Source organism: Arachis hypogaea, chromosome 14, assembly GCF_003086295.3.
Source record: "Arachis hypogaea cultivar Tifrunner chromosome 14, arahy.Tifrunner.gnm2.J5K5, whole genome shotgun sequence".
NCBI lineage: Eukaryota > Viridiplantae > Streptophyta > Magnoliopsida > Fabales > Fabaceae > Arachis > Arachis hypogaea.
The window spans coordinates 10,295,472-10,318,233 of NC_092049.1; the positions used below are offsets into that span (position 1 = coordinate 10,295,472).

A 22,762-nucleotide genomic window follows, 5' to 3' on the forward strand; every position below is an offset into this window, starting at 1 on the left:
TTTATATATCTCCTCTTTTAGCTCTTTCTAAAAATATTGGCATATAATTAATGTCGATAACATATATATTAAACAAGTATCTCTATTAAATTAATCATAAAGGTTAATAAAATATAATGACATAAATTTTACCTAATTGTTGCAACTAGCAAGTATCTCCATTGAAAATATTTGTTAATTATTACCGTGTATAATTAGTATATATATATATATAAGAATTAATAGTGAATTGTTACCATTATTTATCTAAAAAATTCGTACTTCAAACATAGATTTATTATTTTTCATACCTAAATGCTACTAACTACGATTCTATCAACAGTGTTACCTATGATAGATTATATAATGAAAAAGTTTGAAAAATAAAGGCAAAAATTATAAGGTTATGGAAAGTCTTATCCAAATTTGACAAGAACAAGACGACTTCCATAGAAATGATTCTCATGGATGATAAGGTAAGTTGATTATTTTTCATGATTCTTTTAAGGGATGCTAGGTCCATTTTATAAATATTTTTGGTTCATATTTTAAGTTTATTTGATAAGTAAACCCTTGCATGAATCAAAGAATGTGCGATTTTATAGATTTATAAGTGCTAATAGTCTTTATATTTAATTTGTTTTATAGTGTGATAATAGCCAATATATTTGTTGGTGGATTTAACTATCTCTATATTATTTACAATCACATTCAGTATATATGTCTGATCTATTGAAAAAAGTAGATTATTAAAACCGATTCATAACTATTTTAGAAGTAATCTAATTAACACTAGATTAAAAAAAACAATACATAATATATTATTTTTTTATTAATCAAATTATTATAATTTAAATTAATTTTTAAAAAATAATTTAAAATTATAATTTCAATATTATCACGATGGACAGATAATTACACTTGTTTATTAGATATTTACAAGATTCTAAGACCGTCTCCCTAGACGAAGCGTGGCGGACTTCCCCGCTTGCCACCCTAGGTGACAACAAGCAAGGGAATGAAGGGAACACCTTGGAGAAAGCTGATGACGGTGGTGGCGAAAATGTAAATGGCGAAGATGCTATTGATGTTGATGACAGTGATGCAAAGCTCACTAAATCAGATCGTGCTTCTGATCGCGAGTCTCAAGTTAAGGTAGGTGATGGATTTTCCGTGTTGTATTGCATCTGTTGCTGCTGTGGTTTGTATAAGTGTTATCTATGTTCGTCTCTATGATGAGATTCTAGTGTTTGAATTGATAATCTTATGAGGAGTTTAAGGTCTGATATATAGCACATTTTTTTAGTTTTAATTAGCTCAGTGCCTTAAAGTCATTATAATAAAATCTAGTTGATAAAGAAGTTCCACACTGATAAACCTATTTAGGTATGTGTTCCTTTGTGTGGAGTTTGTATACATTAGAGATTTAGATGAGACTGTGTGCATTTGTGGTTTGCATTTAAAAAATTAGTTTGAGTCCGACGAAGATCAAAACAAATGGTAGTTAGTCGAATTGCTAATGTCAATTACAAAAATGGATCGAATGAGTTGCTAGATAGCATTTCCTGTCAACATTATTTGCTAGTATTGCTACACGTTCAAGCCTAGTTCAAGCCAAGTTCATTTTAAGTTTCTGGTTTCACATTTGCTGCAATTTTTTCTCAGGATATTAAACAGCGCCTCCAACAACATAAACAAGAAAATTCCCTCAGGGGAAACCAATAAGCAGAAAGAACAAATGCTACTAGATGCTAAGGTACAGCAACTCTAAGATCAACTCATTCAGGCTAAAATCTATCTTTCCTTGCCAGTAGTAAAAAGCAACTCCCATCTTACACGGGAACTACGACTACGGGTAAAGGAAGTTTCACGAACACTTGGAGATGCAAGCAAGGATTCTGGCTTACCTAGGAAGTAAGTAACTATAAGAACACTGTTGTTTCCCTGTTTGTGTTCCCATGCTAGCTTATTATATTCAAGTTTATGTTTTCTTCTTTAAGTTTCTTTTACTGCTGCTTATAAAAATGACGAGTAAGTAATTTCTCTACCAAGCTCCATTTCTCGTCATAATATGTGTCTTACTATTGGCAGTGCAAATGAGAGAATGAAGGCGATGGAACAAACTTTGTTGAAAGGGAAGCAAGCTCAAGATGATTGTGCTGCTGTTGTGAAGAAGCTTCGGGCTATGATCCACTCAACAGTGGAGCAGCTCCATGCACACAAGAAGCAGACTTTGTTCTTAACACAATTAACAGCAAAAACATTGCCAAAAGGTCCTCATTGTCTTCCACTGCGCCTTACAACTGAGTATTATAGCTTGAATTCTTCTCAGCAACAGTTCCCCAGTCAAGAGAAGTTAGAAGACCCTCGACTATACCATTATGCAATATTCTCAGACAACATATTGGCTGCGGCTGTTGTTGTGAATTCAACTGCTGTTAATGCTAAGGTATCTGTTTTTCAATGTTGCGAATTCTTGACATCAAAGGAAAAATGGTGGAGTGTGCTAGGGGTATAGCTGTGCTTTATCTATTTTAACTAAGAAAGATGGTTTCTATTTTATTTTTGCCCCAAGTTTGTGAAGTAAAAGAAATTAAAAATTATCAGCACTGATGCTGTTTCGATTCCCCATTGACATGACTTGCTTATAATAATTTTATTTAATGAATTTGCAGGACACCTCAAAGCATGTTTTTCACATTGTTACTGAGAGACTCAATTATGTGGCAATGAGGATGTGGTTTTTGGCAAATCCACCCGGCAATGCAACCATTCAGGTTCAGAACATTGAAGATTTTACTTGGTTGAACGCAAGTTATAGTCCTGTTCTTAGGCAGTTGGGCTCTCCATCCATGATTGATTATTACTTCAAGACTCATCCAGCAACTTCTGATTCAAACCTGATGTTTAGAAATCCAAAATATTTATCTATCTTGAATCATCTCCGTTTCTACCTTCCTGAGATCTTTCCAAAGCTCAACAAGGTGCTGTTCTTGGATGATGATATAGTTGTGAAGAAGGATCTGACTGGTCTTTGGTCAGTTGATCTGAAAGGCAATGTAAATGGTGCTGTAGAAACTTGTGGAGAAAGTTTTCATCGATTTGATCGTTATCTTAACTTCTCCCATCCTCTTATCGCAAAGAATTTTGACCCACGTGCCTGTGGATGGGCATATGGTATGAATATATTTGATTTAGTCGAATGGAAGAGGCAAAACATCACAGAGGTGTACCACAACTGGCAGAATCTGGTAAGTGATACAGTTTGGTTTACCTTTTCAGTATGTATCCCATATGATTGGTAATAAATTCACATAAATTATATGTAGATTAGTGACTTTTTTTTCACCATTAAACTTATTAGCTAATAAATAGGCATTTAAGGCATGTTATCAATATGTTTCATACTATCATTCAAAAATTGCGGATAGGAGTATGTATAATGATTTGAACTCGGTTTGACTGTTTGAGAAATGGAATGTATCATGTATGCAACATTAGGCAGTTTGCGATTTCCTTAAACTATTTTTTGACATATCTTGTTTCTTGGTCATAGAATCGTTGACTGATTTTTGTTTGCAATTAAATTGAATTACAGAATCATGATAGACAGTTGTGGAAGTTAGGAACACTGCCACCGGGTCTCGTAACATTCTGGAAACAAACTTTCCCACTGAACCGATCTTGGCATGTCCTGGGTCTCGGCTACAACCCCAATGTCAACCAAAGAGATATTGATCGCGCTGCCGTTATCCACTACAATGGCAACTTGAAGCCATGGCTTGAGATAAGTATTCCCAAGTTCCGAAGTCATTGGACAAAGTATGTCGATTATGCATGTGTATTTGCGAGAATGCAACATCAACCCATAGAGATGTGTCTTCTTGGTACATTAAACCACTGATTGAAGTTTTCTTGGCACTAGCCATGCTGCAATGCACCGTACAGGTCTGCATTTTCATGTGTAGGGCTTCTAATTTTTTGCTAAAGCTTTACAATTCTTTTTGTATTGGTTTTCTCTGTTTTATGTCGGTATTTTTTGGATTTGGGCATAGTAGAGATTAAGAGTAAAAAATCAGAGTATCAATTTGCAACCATTGAACCTTGATCACTTACCAACAGAGATGCTAACTGTACTTGTAAATGAAAATAGCTATTTTTAAGTTCTCTCCTCTTTGCCTCTTTGTTGTAGCTTGTATCCTACCATTTCCCTAAACAGTTCCTTTGTCTTGTAGTTGTACAATTCCTTGTTCTTTTATTGAAGTTGACACTCTTTTCAATACCCTTAATGCTATTAATCATTTTTTAAGCTCCTAACCCATCATTCATATTAACTTCATGTGGTTATGTTTTGATTTCAAATGGATTGTTATATGTTTCCTCACCTTGTTTCTGGTTTACAAGGATATATGTAGGTGCTAATATTGTAACAACTTAAACTATCTCTACTATGCTGGTTGCTCAGCTAAGAAGTTAGTTTGATGTAGTAAAACATAGCATCACCTTGCTGCAGTAAACGGTGAGCTTCTTGCCACCAGAATTGAGCTTCTCCTTCTAACTGATACGTGGCAAACTCCATATATTGATTTTTCGGCACATGTTGAGCATGCAATGCTCTTTCCATGGCAAACTTGGTGCGGAATTTAGAATATCCACAACTTAACCGGCAAGTGCATTAGGTCATCTAAGTAATATCTCAGGTGAGTGGGGGTCGATCCCACGAAGATTGTCGGACTGAGTAACAATAGTTATCTAATTGGCTTAGTTAGGCAAACAAAAAAGGTTGTTTGATGATGTAATTCACATAAAACAATGAACAAGAGAATAAAGAAAGCAAATAAAAGGTTTGGTGTAAAAACAGTGAGAGAAAATAGTTAAAGTTTCGGAGATGTTTACTTTTCCAAATTAAAAGTTCTTACCAACTATTTTAACAATGCATGATTCATTCCATGGCAAACTGTAATTAACTAAACCCTAATCTCTTAGTGATTTAGTTTCCTCTAACCTTCATTAACCGCCACTCTCGTGGTCACTTAATTCCGATTAGAGGGTTAAGTTCAAAAACTAGTTTATAGCCACAAAAACCCTAATTACCCAAAGCTAACAGGATTATATGTCACATATTCCAATTAGTTCATGTAATTAGCAATTTAGGAGGAATTTGTTTTCAAGATGTTGTTCAAGCGAGATAACTCTCTCGAGAATCACAAGAACTCATGTAGAATAAGGGTCATACTCTCGTTCCACCCAGATTCATAAGATTAAGAACGAACATTAATTAAAATAACAAAGCAATAATCTTAATTCATAAAAATAAACAGAGCTCCTAACCTTAACCAAGGAGGTTCAGTGGCTCATGACTTACAGAGAAAATTAGGGTTCTGAAAAGTGTGCGGAAGAGAAAAGATCCGGATCCCCTCTAAAGGGTAAATCTTTTTCTTTTTATATCTAACCTAATTTGATTTGAAAATAAAATAGAATAATAATGTCTAGGCCTAAAAAATTTTATTTGTAAATAAAAATAATTAAAATATGATAAAAGATAACAATTAAAAGCTAAATCCCACTAAAGATGCTTCCTTGGGTGAGTTTGACCCATATTCTGGCATTTAACTGGCATTTTTCTAGCGTTTAGCATTGGCAAGGGGAAGTTCTGGCATTTTTCTATCCTCTTCGGGTGCTAAACGCCAGGTTCGGTATTTAGCGCCAGAATTGGTAGTGAATACAGAAGAAAAGTATAGACTATTATATATCGTAGGAAAGCTCTGAAAGTTGGCTTTCCAATGCCGTTAGAACCACGTCAATTGAACCTCTGTAGTTTAAGTTAGGCTCGTTGGAATGCAAGGAGGTCAGGGTTGATAGCATCCACTTTCTTCCTTTGTTTTTTGCACAAAACTCTGCCAAATTTGCCTGAATTTAACCTGAAATAATAAAAATATTAAAACAACCCAAAGTAGCATCCAAAGAGGATTTTTGCACTAAAATATTATGAAACTAAATAAAATCTAATAAAAAATAACTAGAAAATGAAGGAAAAAAAGGTACAAGATGCTCACGCATCAGTGATCATTGACCATTAACCCTTGTCAAGATCTTTCTTAGTTGATTTCTTTAATTGCCTTAGTTTAATTGTTTTTTATATTTAGTTATTGTTTATTTCTTTAATTTCTTACTATTTACATTTTTCGTTATTGCGACCGAACCTCTAATTTCTTTATAGCCAATAATTGAACACTCGATTGTAATTCCTAGGGAGAACGACCCGGAATACTACTTTCGGTTATTTTGATTTGTATTATGACAATCATTTAAACTTTAATTCTTGTTAATTGTTGGTTTGAAACTATACTTGCAATGCAATTCTTTTTGTGAAATTCTAGACCGACATAAATCCTCCAAAGAGGTGTTATATATTAAACAAGGTTATTGATTTTAATTTTCAAGTATAAAGAAACATTTTGATTTATTGCAATTCACCTTGGGGGTGTCAATTGGGATTAGAATTTTTTTCTAGTTTCTCATAAACTTAAAAATGTGTCTCTCCTTGTTTTATTTTCATTGTCACATAATCTAAGTTATCTTGTCAAATTAAAAATTTTTATCATTAAGATTATCTTAATTTGGTCTCTCTTTCTTTTTTTTTTTTAAAGTGCAACTTGTTTCAAACAATCTAAGAGTGATGAGTCCAAAAGAGGAAAAAGGCATAAATTAAGAGCAAACATGAGTGTTTACTACAAGAAAAATGTTAAATATCGTTAGATTTATCGTCGAATTTAGCGTCAGAAGTTACCGGTAGATTTGGCAATAAATTTGTCGAGTAAAAAAGTTACTATCGTATTTGATTTTCCGACAGTAAATTCTCCGGTAATATTTGGAGGGAAAAAAAAAGAAAAATTAGTGCAACCATTACCATTAGAATTACCGGTGGATAAATCCGCCCAACAAGCTCAATTAATGGAATGCTACGTTTTGGTTACACACAATGCATTACCGGCCGATAAATTTGACGGTAAATTTGTCCTAAATTAGAATCGTGCACGCCTTTCCCCTCATTTTGAAAGACCCACTCTCTCTCTCTCTAAACCTCCTCTCTCTTTCTTTCTTTCTACATCTCTTTCCACCAAATACTACAAAAAATGGGACATAAAATGGCATTAATATTATAGCAGTTTTTTAAAACTACCATAATATCCGAGTATTATGAAGTTTTTTATTGCTTCCATAATTGACTTGCATTAAATGGCGGTTTTTGTTGATTCTGGTGGTTTTAAAATGCCATTATTACTGCTATATAAAAAATTCTAACCCTAATCCAACTCTCATTTTCCGTTGAAATGCAAAGGTTGAATCACTGCCATAGTGATCTTCTTTGTGATGATCTCCTCTGACTGATCTCCTCCGGCAAGGACCTCCTCCAACAATGACCTCATTCAACGACGTCTTCCTCAGCGGAGATCTTCTCTGGTGACCTCTCCTCCAACGACAATCTCCTCCTGCGACGGTCTCCTGATCGCGGATTTTACGAATCACAAAATACCGGCAAGTGTACCGGGTTGTATCAAGTAATATCTCAGGTGAGTGAGGGTCAATCTCACGAGAATTAATGGATTAAACAAGCAAAATCAACCGATTAATCTAGTTAGACTAGCACATTAGGGTTTTGAAAGGCTTTAAGCATAAACAACAACTAAATAAAGGAAAACATAAGAAAACAGTGGATGTGAGAAATAATATGAATAAAAGAGTTAAGGTTTCAGAGATGTTAAAACTTCTAGATTAATATTTTTCACTTTCCACCTTGATCGTGAAAAAATACTTTTATGGCAAACCGTTAGTAATCAAACCCCAATCCTTTGGAGATTTAATTTCTCTTTAACCTAATTAATCGCTAATCCCTTATTGAATTACTTAAGAAAAGAGTTGAAGAACGTTCACTGATTTATAAAGCCACACAATTCATAAGAATCTTCCCTGGTTGATTTTATGTCACTTATCAATCCAGTTTCAAAACTTAAGAATTATGAGAATCGGTTTTCAAGCTTAATTCAATTAATCAACTTTTCCAAGAAGCTAAGAGAATTCAAATCAGAGAAGAATTGTTTCCCAATACATTCAAACCCTTTAAGATGAAGAACAAAAACCTATTCTTGAAAAAAAATTAATGCATAAATCAAAGGTGTAAAAAGCTAAAACATTAATCCATAGAATAATAGAGCTCCTAACCTTAACTGAGGTGAATTAGAAACTCATGTTCTTCCTCGAAATCCTTGAAAAATTAAAACTGCCAAAGCAACCGAAGAAGAGAGCTCCCCTGGAAGAGAGCCTCCCTCTACCTTAAATACTAACCCTAATTTAAAATTCAAATTCAAATTAAAATAGAATCAAATCTATCTAATTAATAATTTCCTCTAGTATAACTTCCAATCTTTATCTCCTTACAATATTCAATTAATGCTGTCATTAATGGACTTGTGATTTATCTTCCAGAAGGTTGAAAAATTGGAGAAGAGTTGATCTTGAATTGAAATCCTGGGAGAAGTTGCAAAGCCCAAGTAGTACGTGGCTTACACCACGTTATACGTGAAGTACGTTTGGCTTTGGAATGTATTTTATTGGGCTCACGTACAACATGAAATAGGCTACATTGTACGTGAGCCACTTTTCTCAAATGTTGCCTCCCCTTTTCTTCCTTCATGTTATACGTGGAAAATTCCACGTTATACATGAAAACCAACTTGTGCAGATGTGTGTGTGCACACTTGCCAAAATTCTCTTGTTGTGCATACGCATACGTAAAATTGCCCATGTACTACGTGAAATGGTGAATGATAGTTATTTGTGCATATGCGCAGGTCCTTTTTCTTCCTTCACGTAATACGCTATATTGTTCATGTATAACGCCATGACTTCTTTTGTTTTCCAGTGAGCTTTTTATATCTTCTAGGGAGCTTTCTATTTGATACTGTTGTCACAGAGAGCTTTCTGTTTATTGCTCTCCATCCTTTTTTATGTTCTGTTTCTTTCTATTTTTCTTCTAAAACTTCCTGAAATCAATGAAATTCAACTAATCAAAGTAATGTTCATTCTAACTTTAAATTCATTGATTATTCAACAGAATTTCTTAATAAATCAATTAAAATTAAGAAGGAAAATCACTAAAGATGCACACGCATCATCTCCGCCGGCGACATCTCCTACTGTGATGATCTCCTCCTTTGGCATTCTCTTATGCCAGCAATCTCGTCCATCAAGCTACTGTTCTGTGAGATTCTCCCCCCACAAACTCGCGAGGTAGGTTCTTCTCCCTCTTTTCCTTTGTTCCATAGTTGTCAGAACTGGTGCACGGAATTTAACTTCGCACAACTGAACCAACAAGTGCACTGGGTCGTCCAAGTAATACCTGAGGTGAGTCAGGGTTGATCCCACGAGGATTGTCGGCTTGGATCAAACAATGGTTAACTTGTAAATCTTAGTCTGGTGGATAGAGATGTTGTGTAGTTGTTTAAACGCATAAAAATAAAATAAAGATAACGTTACTCAGTGGTTGTGAATCTAACGATAAGAAGATGGTTAAGGCTTCGGAGATGCTTTGTTCTTCTGGATCAATACTTTCTTACTGTCTGCTCCAACTGTGAATGATTTCTTCTATAGGAGACTGTATGTGATCAACGCCAGTTGAGAGGCCGCCAATCTTCCTCTAGGCTGAACACCAAGTTTAGTGTGCATTCAGTCTGAATAAGGGTGAAGCTTCTGTAGTTCATCCCCTTGGTGATCCTACTCAAAACGCCACAGACAAGGTCGAATCTTCTGGATCAGAGAATGCTGCGCCTTGATTATAGCCTTTACCACAAAGACCCTAATCTCCCCATACCTCGGCTGAACTGATGTCTCGAGAAGTCCCCAACGAAATCATGGATTAGCCGTCTAAGAGATGTATAATCAAGCTAGTGGTTCATTGATATCCGATGAAAGACGCTCGCTGAACCCATGTAGAATAGAGATAACTTGTGACGGTTCAACTCATTCATAAGGTTGAAGAACGAAGATACATCTTAGGAGAGAATCAAACACGAATTGAAATAAAACAGTAGTACTTTTATTAATCCATAAAACTCAGCAGAGTTCCTAACCTTAACCTAGGAGGTTTAGTGGCTCATACTATACAATGAAACTCGAAAATATGAAATAATTTCTATGGTGGTTGAAGATCCTAAAACAAGGGTGATCTTCTCCTATATATACTAATCTAATAACTAAGGATTATAGAAATATGATAGGCTTAGGCTTGTAGTGCGAAAATCTACTTCCAGGGCTCACTTGGTGAGTGTTTGGGCTAAGCTAAGGGTGTCTCCACATGCTAGTAGGCTGCTTGGGCGTTGAACGCCCACTTTGGACTCCCCTTTAGGCGTTGGACGTTAGCTGCTCCCTTTTGGGCATCCAACACTAGAAAAAGGGTAGATGGCTGGCGTTGAACGCCCGTTTTGGGCCTTCATCTCCAAAGACAAGTATAGACTATTATATATTGATGGAAAGCCCTGGATGTTAGCTTTCCATAGCCGTTGAGAGTGCTCCATTTGGATGTCTTTAGCTCCAAAAATGCTTGCTTGCTTGAGTGAACGGAGGTCAGATCTTGCTGCATCTGCTACGCTTTCCTTACTTCTGAATTAGACTTTGTCAAAACTCTCAGATTTCAGCCAGAAAATACCTGAAATCACCATAAAACACAACAACTCATAGTAGAATCAAAAAATGTGAATTTTACAGTAAAACCTATGAAAATATAATAAAACTTAAATAAAACATAACAAAAACTATATGAAAATGATGTCAAAAAGTGTATAAAATATCCGCTCATCACAACACCAAACTTAAACTGTTGCTTATCCCCAAGCAACTAAAAACAAAGTAGGATAAAAAGAAGAGTAAGATACAATAAATCTCAGAGTTTTCAATGAAGTTCAGTTTCAATTAGATGAGTGGGACTTAGTAGCTTTTTGCTTCTGAATAGTTTTGGCATCTCACTATCCATTGAAGCTCAAAAGTGTTGTCATCCTTGGGAAATTAGAATCCATATGATATTATTGAATCTCCTAATTTAGTTCTTTTTAATTCTTGAACACAGCTTTTAGAGTCTTGTTGTGGCCCTAAGCACTTTGTTTTCCGGTATTACCACCGGATACATAAATGCGACAGACACTTAACTGGGTGAACCCTTTCAGATTGTGATTCAACTTTGCTAGAATCCCCAGATAGAGATGTCCAGAGTTATTAAGCACACTCTTTTTGCTTTGGATCATGACTTTTTTTTACTTGACACCTTCACACCACAAGCATATAGTTAGGGACACTGTTCCTTTGGAGTGCTTAGGCCAAGATTTTGTTTCTTTTAGGCACTCCTAACCATTGATGCTCAAAGTCTTGGACTATTTTGTCCTTGCTTTTTGGTTTAAAGGATTATTGGCTTTTTGCTCTTGCCTTTTAGTTTAAAGAGCTACTGGCTTTTTCTTTTTTGGCTTGCTTTTTTTTTCTATATATATATATATTTTGCTACTTTTTCTTGCTTCAAGAATCAAGTTTTGGATTTTTCAAATCCTCAATAATATTTCACTTTTATTATCATTCTTTCAAGAGCCAACATTCTTTACTCCAATATTAAACATGCACTGTTCATTCATATATTCAGAAAATAAAAGCAATGCCACCACATCATATAATTGAACTATTCTTAATATATAACTCGAAATTCATGCATCTTACTTATCTTTCAATAAAATAATTTTTCTTTTAAGTAAGGTGAGAGATATATGGAACATTTTATAACTTTAAGACATATATAGAAATGATCATGCAATAAGAACATGAGAACAGACAACAAAACATAATGGAAAATAGAAAAATGCAATAAAATCAAGGGGTGATGGAACGAGACCACCTTAGTGACGGTGGCTACCACTTCCTCTAGAGAATCCAATAGAGTGCTTGATGTCTTCAATGTCATACCCTTGTCTCTGTTGTTCTTCCCTCATAGCTCTTTGATCTTCTCTAATTTCATTGAGAATGGTGGAATGCTCTTGATGCTCCATCCTCAGCTGATTCATGTTAGAGCTTAATTCTCCCAAAGAAGTATGCCATTGATCCCAATAGTTTTGAGGAGGAAAATACATCCCTTGAGGCATCTCAGGGATCTCATGTTGAGGCGGCTCCACATGCTCATGTTGTAGTTCATGTGCCGGCTCTCTTGTATGCTCCATCCTTCTTTTAGTGATGGGCTTGTCTTCCTCAATTAAAATGTCACCTTCTATGGCAATTCCAGCTGAATTTCATAGGTAATAGATAAGATGACGGAAAGCTAACCTTGCTTGGGTGGAAGGCTTGTCTGCCACTTTGTACAACTCTTGAGGTATCACCTCATGTACTTCCACCTCATCTCCGAGCATGATACAATGGCTCATGATGGCTCGGTCTATGGTCACCTCGGACCGGTTGCTAGTAGGGATAATAGAGCGTTGGATGAATTCCAACCATCCTCTAGCTATGGACTTGAGGTCAAGCCCTTTTAGTTGGATAGGCTTACCTTGGGAATCCCTTTTCCACTGTGCTCCTTCCACACAGATGTCTGAGAGCACTTGATCCGCCTCTGATCAAAATTGACCCTTCTAGTGTAAGGATGTGGGTCTCCTTGCATCAAAGGCAAGTTGAACACCAACCTCACACTTTTTGGACTAAAGTCTAAGATTCTCCCTCGAACCATGGTGCTCCAATTTTTAGGATGAGGGTTCACACCATGGTGACTCATGCATTAGCATAGATCTCTTACACCATCAAGATCCCAACCTCTTAGATGAGATTTATTAGGACTTCCCAACCTCTTCTCTGGATTTCATCTCGGATCTTCGGATATTCATTCTTCTTAAGCCTAAAAGGGACCTCAGGGATTACCTTTTTCTTTGCCACTACTTCATAGAAGTGGTTTTGGTGGGATTTAGTGATGAATCTCTCCATCTCCCAAGATTCAGAGGTGGCAGCTACGACCTTTCTTTTCCTCTTTCTAGAGGGTTCTCTGACCTTGGGTGCCATAAGTAGGAATGAAAAGCAAAAAGCAAAGCTTTTCCACACCAAACTTAAAACTTTTCTCGTCCTCGAGCAAAAATAAAAAGAGAAGAACAGAGTAGAAGAAGAAGAAAATAGATGGATATGGAGGGAGAAGAGTAATTCGTCCAAGTGAGGGTGAAAGGTGTATGAGTAGTGTGTGGGATAAGTAGTATGAGGGGGGTATTTATAGGGAGGTTATGGGTAGGGTTTCGAATGAATGGCGGGGGGGGGGGGGAGAGGGGAGAATATGGGAGGGAAAAATTTGAATTTTAGTGGGTAGGGGTTGGTGGAAGTTATGATGGTTTGGGGAAGAGGTATGAATGTGATTGGTTGAGGATTTATAGGGAAAAGTGTGTGGGGAAGTGTGAAAAAAGAGAGAAGAAGGTGGGGTAGGTGAAGATGCTGTGAGACCCACTGGTCCTGAGAGGCTAGGGAATTCAAATTCCCTGCCCTCCTTATGGGCGTTGAACGCCCAGCTCATGCTCCATAGCTAGCGTTCAACGCCAGCTTGCTGCTCCACTCAGGGCGTTGAACCCCAGGAGGGACCTCCTTCCTGGCGTTCAATGCTAGGTCTTCTGCTTCTTTTGGGCGTTGAAAGCCCAACCTCTGCTCCATGGCTGGCATTGAACGCCCATCAAGGACACCCTGTGTGGTGTTCAACGCCAGTTTGGCTGCTTCTAGTGGGCGTTGAACGCCCACTCTGCCTTCCTTGTCTGGTGTTCAATGCCAGCAAGATACTTATTCCAGGGTATTCTGTTTCCATCTCTGAACCTTTCTGTCTCTATTCTAACTAATGCATGTGATCATGACCCTAAAGAAACAACTAAAGAAAAATAAACTTAAGGAATTAATCATGTAAAATAAACTTTTAAAAGAAATAGAAATAACTAAATATGATTGGGGTGCCTCCCAACAAGCGATTCTTTAACATCACTAGCTTGATGGTTTGCTCCTTACAGAGATTGATATGGGTGACGTGGCGAAAATTGACGGATTAAGAAATTGTTATAAGAGATGCGTTGCAAGTATAGTTCTTAACCAACCGAAAATCTGCTTATCAATTTAAAAGGGGTTGTCACAAAATTAGAATTAAAATACTGGGAGTATGAATCCCAGGTCGTCTCCCAACGAGTTACAGAAAGGTGTGCTATTTTATTAATCTGATGTTTTCTAAAATAGTTTGAATTGATAAACAGGAAATTAAATCAGAGAATTTATGTATTTTAAGTTAAATCCTTGAATGGGAGTAGATTAGTTGGAAGCCCTATTCTTGTTGGAGTTCTCTCAAGATTAATTTATAATTGAAGGTTATTCTGCTTAGTTATCCCTTACTAGGTAGAGGAAAGTCAAGCAAGTTGGAAGGCGACTTCTATTCACAAGTCCTAATCCTCTCCCTTGGGAAGGACTAGTGTTAGTGACTAGAGAGCGATCCAACAATAAACCCAATTACAATTTTTCTCTTGAGCATTCCAACTCAAGGTTCTCCTTTCAATCATCTCCCAATCAAGTTATGGAACTACTCGCTCATTATGAATGTAAACTTCACGAAATAAGAAAGGAAAATAAAGAAAGACATGATAAATAATAATAAGAAAGATTAATTAAAAATAAAAATAGTTCTTGTATTAATAAATTCTAAAAATAATCCAACAGTAATTCTGAATAAATTAAGGACATGGAAGAGTAAGTGACAAGTAAGGAAACAAACTAGGATAATGAAGTCTTGGCAGAGGTAATAACTCTTCTAAATATCCCAATCCAAAAAGCAATCAAAACAAAATTCTAAGAACTATGAATGTGTAGAGAAAAAAACCTAGAGGAGGAGTAAAATCAGATCTAAAACTAAAAATTATGCAGAATGAATGTTGTTTCTTGGTCTCTGCATGTTCCATGGCTCTAATCTACTTTTCTGGGCCGAAAACTGGGCCCGAAATTGCCCCCAGCGAATTCTGCAGATCGCGCACGTCACGCGATCGCGTCGTCCACGCGTTCGCGTCATCCAGCGTTTTGCCTTGCCACGCGTGTGCGTCGTCCACGCCTTCGCATCGCTTGTGCGGTTTTCAGTTCGCGCGTTTGCGTCAGGCATGCGAGCGCGTCACTGTGATTCCCTCTAATTTACGCGGTCGCGTGAACCATGCGTCCGCGTCACTTCTCGCTGGTCATCTCCTCCATTTCTTGTGTTCCTTCCATTTTTGCAAGCTTCCTTTCCAATCTCCAAGTCATTCATGCCCTATAAAGCCTGAAACACTTAACACACAGATAACGGCATCGAATGGAATAAAGAAGAATTAAAATACATAATTAAAAGTCTCTAGGAAGCAAGTTTTCAACCATAGAGTAATTTTTGGAAGGGATTGTAAATGCATGCTAATAATATGAATAAGTGGGTAAAGAATTGATAAAACCACACAATTAAACACAATATGAACCATAAAATAGTGGTTTATCAACCTCCCCACACTTTAGCATGTCCTCATGCTTAGTTGAAGGAGATAAAATAAATGAGTAGGAACATGTAAAGCTTATGTAATGCAATGCAACCTATACATATGAATGCAACTATATGATTCTTGTCCACTTGGTTAAAAGTAAATAAGCTCTTCAAGACAGTCACAAATCAAATTCCACTAATTCAATTAATATATAGTAACAACCGATAAAAATGCAAGAAGGTAGCTCATGAAAGCAGGGAACATAGAATTAAGCACTGAACTCTCACTTATGATATATGTATGCTCTAGTCTCTCTAGTGTATAGGGTAATCACTCTATCCTTCCCTAATCATGCTTTCTAATTTTTGTCCTTCTCCTAACCAATCAACAACATTTAATATACCAATGCAAACATCATGAGGTCTTTTCAAGGTTGTAATGGGCCAGGGTAACGGTAAGGATACATATATGGCTAAGTAAGCTTATAAATTGAATCTTTAATTAACCCAAGCTTTCACCTAACATTCATATATGTATTCTATATAACTTAAATTTCATACCTAGCTACCCAAAATTTTCCTTTCACATTCCATATTCATGTATCAACTTTTATTTTAACTTTAACACATATGCATTGATCTTTGAATTTTAACTTAGCATTGGGGTAATTTTATCTCCTTATTTATTTATTGACTATTTTTGGATTTTTTTTAAATAAAAATAAACACAGGTTATCAATGCATATAGAATTTTTTTTAATTTTCTTTTATAGTTTCACATGAGCATGTACCCAAATTCCCATTATATTATCGTGACACATTCCTTTATTATCTTTTGTTCCCACAATCTTCCCATACTCAATTAACACATAATTCTATCTTAAGCTAACCAAAGATTCAATTGAGATATATAATTGTTTTTCTGTTTAAGGCTAGTGATGTGGTAAAATATAGAACAAATGGGATTTAAAGGCTCAAAGTGGCTAACAAAGGTAATTGAAAGGGTAGGCTTCTTTGGGATAAGTGAGCTAAACAAATAATGGCCTCAATCATATGCAAGCATATAAATATATTAAACATTGGACATATAGGATGAAACAAAATATAGATTACAATCATAGAGAAGTAAACACACAAGAATAAAATAATTATGGTTAAATAATGTAACCATGTGTTTTAGGCTCAAATCTCACAGGTTGTGTGTTCTTTAGCTCAAAAATCATGTTCCAAATACAACTTCAAGCAAATTTAACGTAAAAATGTTGATTAAAATTAGTGAAATTTTGTTCTAAAAATAGGGTCTTAGAAGAAACTTATTATCTTTTCAATCAAGTAGAACATGCATGCAACTAACTTATTACTATGCAATTTATCCTATTCTACAAAAGAAAAACTAACTAAATATCCTATTTTATTGGTGTTAAGGAAGAGAAATTACATCCGAAAGTCAGGTACTGACCGACCTCCCCACACTTAAGGCTTTGCACCGTCCTCGGTGCCATCTGTCAGGAACAAGGGTGGGCTGGTAGCAGTATCTCCACAGTAGGGACTGTCATGGCTCCCTGTGCTGGTAAACGAAGTGGAGTCCGGGGTGTCTGAGTCTCTGTATTTTCCTTTAAGTAGCTCCTTGAGGTATGTGAATCGGCGCTTGTTACGGCGCTCTCTTAGCTTTGCTTTGTGTTCCTGCCGATCCAACCTTTCAAGTATCTGATGGAGCAGTTGGTTTGTTGTAGGTACTTGTGGTGTTGGAGGAGGAATGTCTTCAGCTGGTTCAGTAGGTTGGCTTGTAGTGGCTGCTGGAGGTCTGATATATTTCCCATTAGGGACGTATTGATCACCCCGTGGAAGCATGGCTTTGGTGTTTCCAGCTCTGTAGGAGACTCTGGATGCTGAGACAAGATCTGAAATCAAGGCGGGAAAAGGTAAGTTGCCCGCAATTTATACATGTCCCATGGCATTCCAGATGTGTCTTGGTAGGTTTAGAGGCTGGTCTGTAAGGATGCACCATACTAGAACAACCATGTCTGCAGTGAAGGAGGACTCGTGAGTGCTCGGAAAGACATAATGGGACATGATCTGTGCCCATACGCGAGCCTCCAAGGTAAATGCAAAAGCTGAGATTCCCTTAGGGCGGGAACGGTGGTATCCGTAGATCCATCTGCTGTCAGATTGTGCGATAACTCTGAGAACAGCGTCCCAGTCAAATTGGTACGTCTGGCGCTTGAGTGAGGCTTCTTGAAATGCGTCCAGTCCTTCTGGAGTAGGGGGAGATCTAAAGCTCGCTGAATGGCCTCTTCTGTAATGGGGACTTGCTTTTGACGGACATAGACAGACTGCAAGTTTGGTAGGTGGAAATTAGAGTAGAACTCGACTACCCAGGAAAGATTAACCTGCTGTGGCTGTCTCAGAAGGAAACCCCATTGTCTTCGTTCAATTTGCGGCTCAACAAAGGTAGCAATATGGGTCGGGAGGAGAAGAAGGTGTTCGTTATTGTAACTCCTTTCTGCTAGGATGGGGAACATCTGCTCACAGTAGCGATTGAAAAATCGCACAGTGTCCTTTGCTGGGAAGGCTTTCTCTTTTTCATCAACCTTTATAATCCTCTTGATTCTTTTTGTTGAGGGCTTAACTGCAGTTGAAGAAGGCTCTGCCACTAAAGCTCTTTTTGTTCCTCTCCTCGCTGGTGGTTTTGAAGTAGCTTTCTCTTTACCTTTCTTGGTGGCCATCCTGAAAAGGTAACAGGAAAGTAACTTGAATTTAAAGGGATAGAGCAAGGAAGAGGATGGTATAGGTGGTAATCAATGCACATTAAAGATGAATGATGTTAACACATGGTCATGACTACATGTGAAAAATCATCAATGGTAATATAACAAGTGCATATGATGACAATTAAATGCAAGGTGTTTATTGGCATGCAGGCAAAGGCATGAGTAGCATAGAACAAGTATTCAATGTCCAAGTTAGATTACCAAGTCTTTCATACTAACAATCTGTTTGTAATGACAATTATATTGGATTAATGCGATATGAAAAAGGGTTTTGTGAAAAGCAGGCATTTTAGAGTGGTAGGATAAAAGATATCGCAAACATTGCATAATGCTATACGGGCATTTTCACAAACACATAGCATGCATGGGAAATAAGCTAATGAAAATAATAAATTGAACATGCAAGCAACCCTGAAAAACTAACATATAATTGCCAAACAATTTTGTTAACAATCCACAAGCAAATAATAAGAAACAATGACTCAAATAAATTTCCAACACCAATTAAAAGAAAAGGAAGAAAAAGAAAACATGGATAATGAAAGAAAAAAGAAAAAAGTAAAGAATTAAGCATAAAAATAAGAAGAATAATAGAAAAGTAAGGAGGGAAGAAGAAAAGAAAAACCTTGATAATGGTGGTGAGAGAGAGAAAGTAGGAAGTGAGAAAGAAGGAAGAAGGGAGGGGAGGGGGAAGAAGAAGGGGAAAAAAATTAGGATTTGGAAAAGAAAAAGATAAGATATTTTGGCAGATTGGGATGAGTTGTGCAGCGCAAGCGACGCAGACGCGTGGGGTACGCGTTCGCGCGCATGGCGCTTAGATGAATCGATACGGTCGCGTCGGGCACGCGGATGCGTGACTTGTTTGGTGCGACTGGCGCGAGGGCAGCCTCGCGTTCGCACAACTCGCTGTTCAAAACTATATTTGCCAAAATATTGGGTGACGCGATCGCGTGGTGGACGCGATCGTGTGGATGGCCAAGATTGGAGGATGATGCGGACGCGTGGGACACGCGATCGCGTCGTAGGGGTTGTGCGTCTAGCACTATTCCAGCCCCACTCCAGCCTAACTTGCTGCCATGCACCCTTTCCTACGTCGATTTTCAGGTCACGCGTCCGCATGGGTGACGCGGACGCGTGGGAGGCCATTTTCCCACATGACGCAGTCGCGTGGATCAATTTGTGCCTAAGGCACGCCTCCAGCCGCGCTCCCGCGTGACTTTCTGTTCGATAGATTTTCTTTCTTACTCACCTGCGACGCGGACGCGTCGGCGACGCTGTCGCGTCGCGTGCTATTTTTATTTTTTATTATTATTTTTTTATGATATGCAATATGCAAATACAGATGCAAACTATAGGCACTGGTACTGAGAAGAGTTATTGCTAACAAAAACTAAGAAATAAAAAGAAAGGAACGATTATACCATGGTGGGTTGTCTCCCACCCAGCACTTTGCTTTAACGTCCGTAAGTTGGACGCTCCACTAGCTCAGTCTTCTGCTATGGGTGGATCCTCCAAGAGGAAGATCTCTAGCTCCTTGTTTTTCTTCATCTTCTCACCATGATATAGTTTTAAACGATGTCCATTCACTTTGATGAAGTCAGAGCGTGAAGGATGACTTAGGTGGAAAACTCCGTATGGCTCAGCCTTCTCTACTCTATATGGACCTTCCCATCTTGATCGCAACTTGCCTGGCATGAGCCTCAGTCTAGAATTGTAAAGGAGGACTAAGTCCCCAGGTTGGAACTCTCTCCTCTTGATGTATTTATCATGCACAGCCTTCATCTTTTCCTTGTACAGCCTTGAGTTCTCATAAGCTTCTAGGCGAAGGCTTTCTAATTCTTGTAGTTGCAACTTTCTTTCAGCTCCGGCTTTCTCAAATCCCATGTTACACTCTTTTACTGCCCAAAAGGCTTTGTGTTCTACCTCAACTGGGAGATGATAGGCTTTTCCATAAACTAAGCAGAAGGGACTCATCCCAATGAGTGTCTTGTATGCTGTTCTGTATGCCCAGAGTGCATCTTGTAGCCTGGTGCTCCAGTCTCTTCTATGAGGTTTGACTATCTTCTGCAATATACGCTTTATCTCTCTGTTGGACACCTCAACTTGCCCATTAGTCTGAGGATGGTAGGCTGTTGCTACTTTATGAATTATCCCATGCTTCTTCAGTAATCCTGTTGGTAATGGGTGCCTTGATCGCTCACGATTGCTCGTGGTGATCCAAAGCGGCAAATAATGTGATTTCTAACAAAGGAAACAACAGTGTTAGCATCATCAGTGCGGGTAGGAATTGCTTCCACCCATTTAGAAATGTAATCCACAGCTAACAATATATAAAAATAACCATTAGAATTTGGAAATGGACCCATGAAGTCGATGCCCCAAACATCAAAAATTTCACAGAAAAGCATAATCTGTTGAGGCATCTCATCCCTCTTGGATATATTACCAAACCTTTGGCATGGGGAACAAGATTTACAAAATTTAACAGCGTCTCTAAAAAGAGTAGGCCACCAGAATCCACAGTCTAAAATTTTTCTGGCTGTTCTTTGAGGGCCAAAATGTCCTCCACTCTCAGATGAGTGGCAAGCCTCTAATATGGACTGGAATTCTGATTGAGGCACACACCGTCTAATTACCTGGTCAGCGCCACATCTCCATAAATATGGGTCATCCCATATATAATATTTGGACTCGCTTTTCATCTTGTCTCTTTGATGCTTAGTAAAGTTTGGAGGAAAAGTGCAGCTAACTAGATAATTAGCTACTGGTGCATACCAAGGGACTACCTCAGATACTGCTTGCAGGTTATCAAATGGGAAATTATCATCTATAGGAGTGGAGTCATCCCTGATGTGCTCAAGGCGACTCAAGTGGTCAGCCACTAGATTCTGGTTACCACTCCTGTCCTTAATTTCTAAATCAAATTCTTGTAGTAGTATCCAACGTATAAGCCTTGGTTTGGATTCCTTTTTAGCTAATAGATACTTTAGAGCTGCGTGGTCTGAGTACACTACTACTTTGGTACCAAGTAGATAGGCTCAGAATTTATCCAGAGCAAAAACAATAGCAAGTAGCTCTTTCTCAGTAGTAGTGTAATTAGACTGAGCGGCGTCTAAAGTCTTAGACGCATAAGCAATTACAAAAGGATCCTTACCTGCACGCTGAGCCAGCGCCGCTCCTACTGCATGGTTGGAAGCGTCGCACATGATTTCAAATGGCTGGCTCCAGTCTGGTCCTCTCACAATTGGGGCTTGAGTCAAGGCAGTCTTCAGCTTATCAAACGCTTGTTTGCAATCTTCACTGAACTCGAACTCAATATCTTTCTGTAGTAGTTTGGATAAGGGTAGTGCTACTTTACTGAAGTCCTTAATGAATCTCCGGTAGAAACCTGTATGGCCAAGGAACGAACGGACCTCCCTCACAGAGGAGGGGTAAGGTAAACTAGAAATAACATCCACCTTTGCTGGATCTACAAAAATGCCAGTATTAGACATAACATGTCCTAGTACAATCCCTTGTTTTACCATAAAGTGACATTTTTCAAAATTCAATACAAGGTTTGTACTGACACATCTATCTAATACTCTAGATAAACTATCTAAGAAAAGGCTAAATGAATCACCATAAACGCTAAAATTATCCATAAAAACCTCCATACAGTCCTCAATAAGGTCAGAGAAAAGACTCATCATGCACCTTTGGAAAGTGGCTGGTGCATTGCATAAGCCAAAAAGCATTCTCTTATAAGCATAAGTTCCAAAAGGACATGTGAAAGTGGTCTTTTCCTGATCTCCAGGAGCTATATGAATCTGAAAATAGCCTGTGTAACCATCTAAAAAACAATAATGTGATTACCTGACAGGCGATCCAGTATTTGATCAATAAATGGAAAAGGGTAGTGATCCTTACGAGTGGCCTGATTGAGGTGCCTGTAATCAATGCAGACCCTCCAGGCGTTCTGTACTCTGGTTGCTATGAGCTCTCCATGCTCATTCTTCACTGTAGTGACTCCGAACTTCTTGGGCACCACTTGTACTGGGCTTACCCATTCACTGTCTGAGATAGGATAGATGATATCTACCTCAAGTAGTCTGGTCACTTCCTTCTTAACAACCTCTAAGATAGCGGGGTTCAGTCTTCTCTGGGGTTGACGAACAGGCCTTGCTCCGTCTTCTAAAAATATTATGTGCTCACAAACTTGAGGGTTGATGCCTACTATGTCTGCCAAGCTCCACCCAATTGCCTTCTCACACTGAGCAGCTGTTCTTCTTGTTGGGAAGTGAGTTCCCTTGCAATGATGACTGGGAACTTCTGCTCGTCCTCAAGGTAAGCATACTTGAGGTGTGGAGGGAGGGGTTTTAATTCTAATTTCTGCTCATGGTCAGGCTCTGGATTGTCTGGAGCTGGTAACAATGGTAAAGTGCTCTCATTGTCCTCTGAGAATGTCCCCACACTTGGACCTTGTCCTATGTACTTCTCTTCTAATTCC

The 22,762-nt window shown here is 37.9% G+C and overlaps 1 protein-coding gene across 2 annotated transcripts; it reads left to right on the forward strand.

Annotated features, from left to right (window-relative positions):
* The first annotated feature begins 959 nt into the window (after nucleotides 1-959).
* LOC112741446 (probable galacturonosyltransferase 4) lies at nucleotides 960-4,146 on the forward strand. 2 transcript variants are annotated; one of them, XM_072213743.1, is made up of 5 exons: nucleotides 960-1,134; nucleotides 1,645-1,893; nucleotides 2,071-2,428; nucleotides 2,655-3,230; nucleotides 3,578-4,146. In XM_072213743.1, exons 3-5 carry the CDS (start codon nucleotides 2,084-2,086, stop codon nucleotides 3,881-3,883), a joined length of 1,227 nt encoding a protein of 408 aa, XP_072069844.1. In that variant the 5' UTR covers nucleotides 960-1,134; nucleotides 1,645-1,893; nucleotides 2,071-2,083; the 3' UTR covers nucleotides 3,884-4,146. The 2 variants fall into 2 exon arrangements, with proteins under 2 accessions (XP_072069844.1, XP_072069845.1); XM_072213744.1 differs by lacking the exon at nucleotides 960-1,134 and having other exon boundaries at nucleotides 1,148-1,893.
* Nucleotides 4,147-22,762: the final 18,616 nt, after the last annotated feature.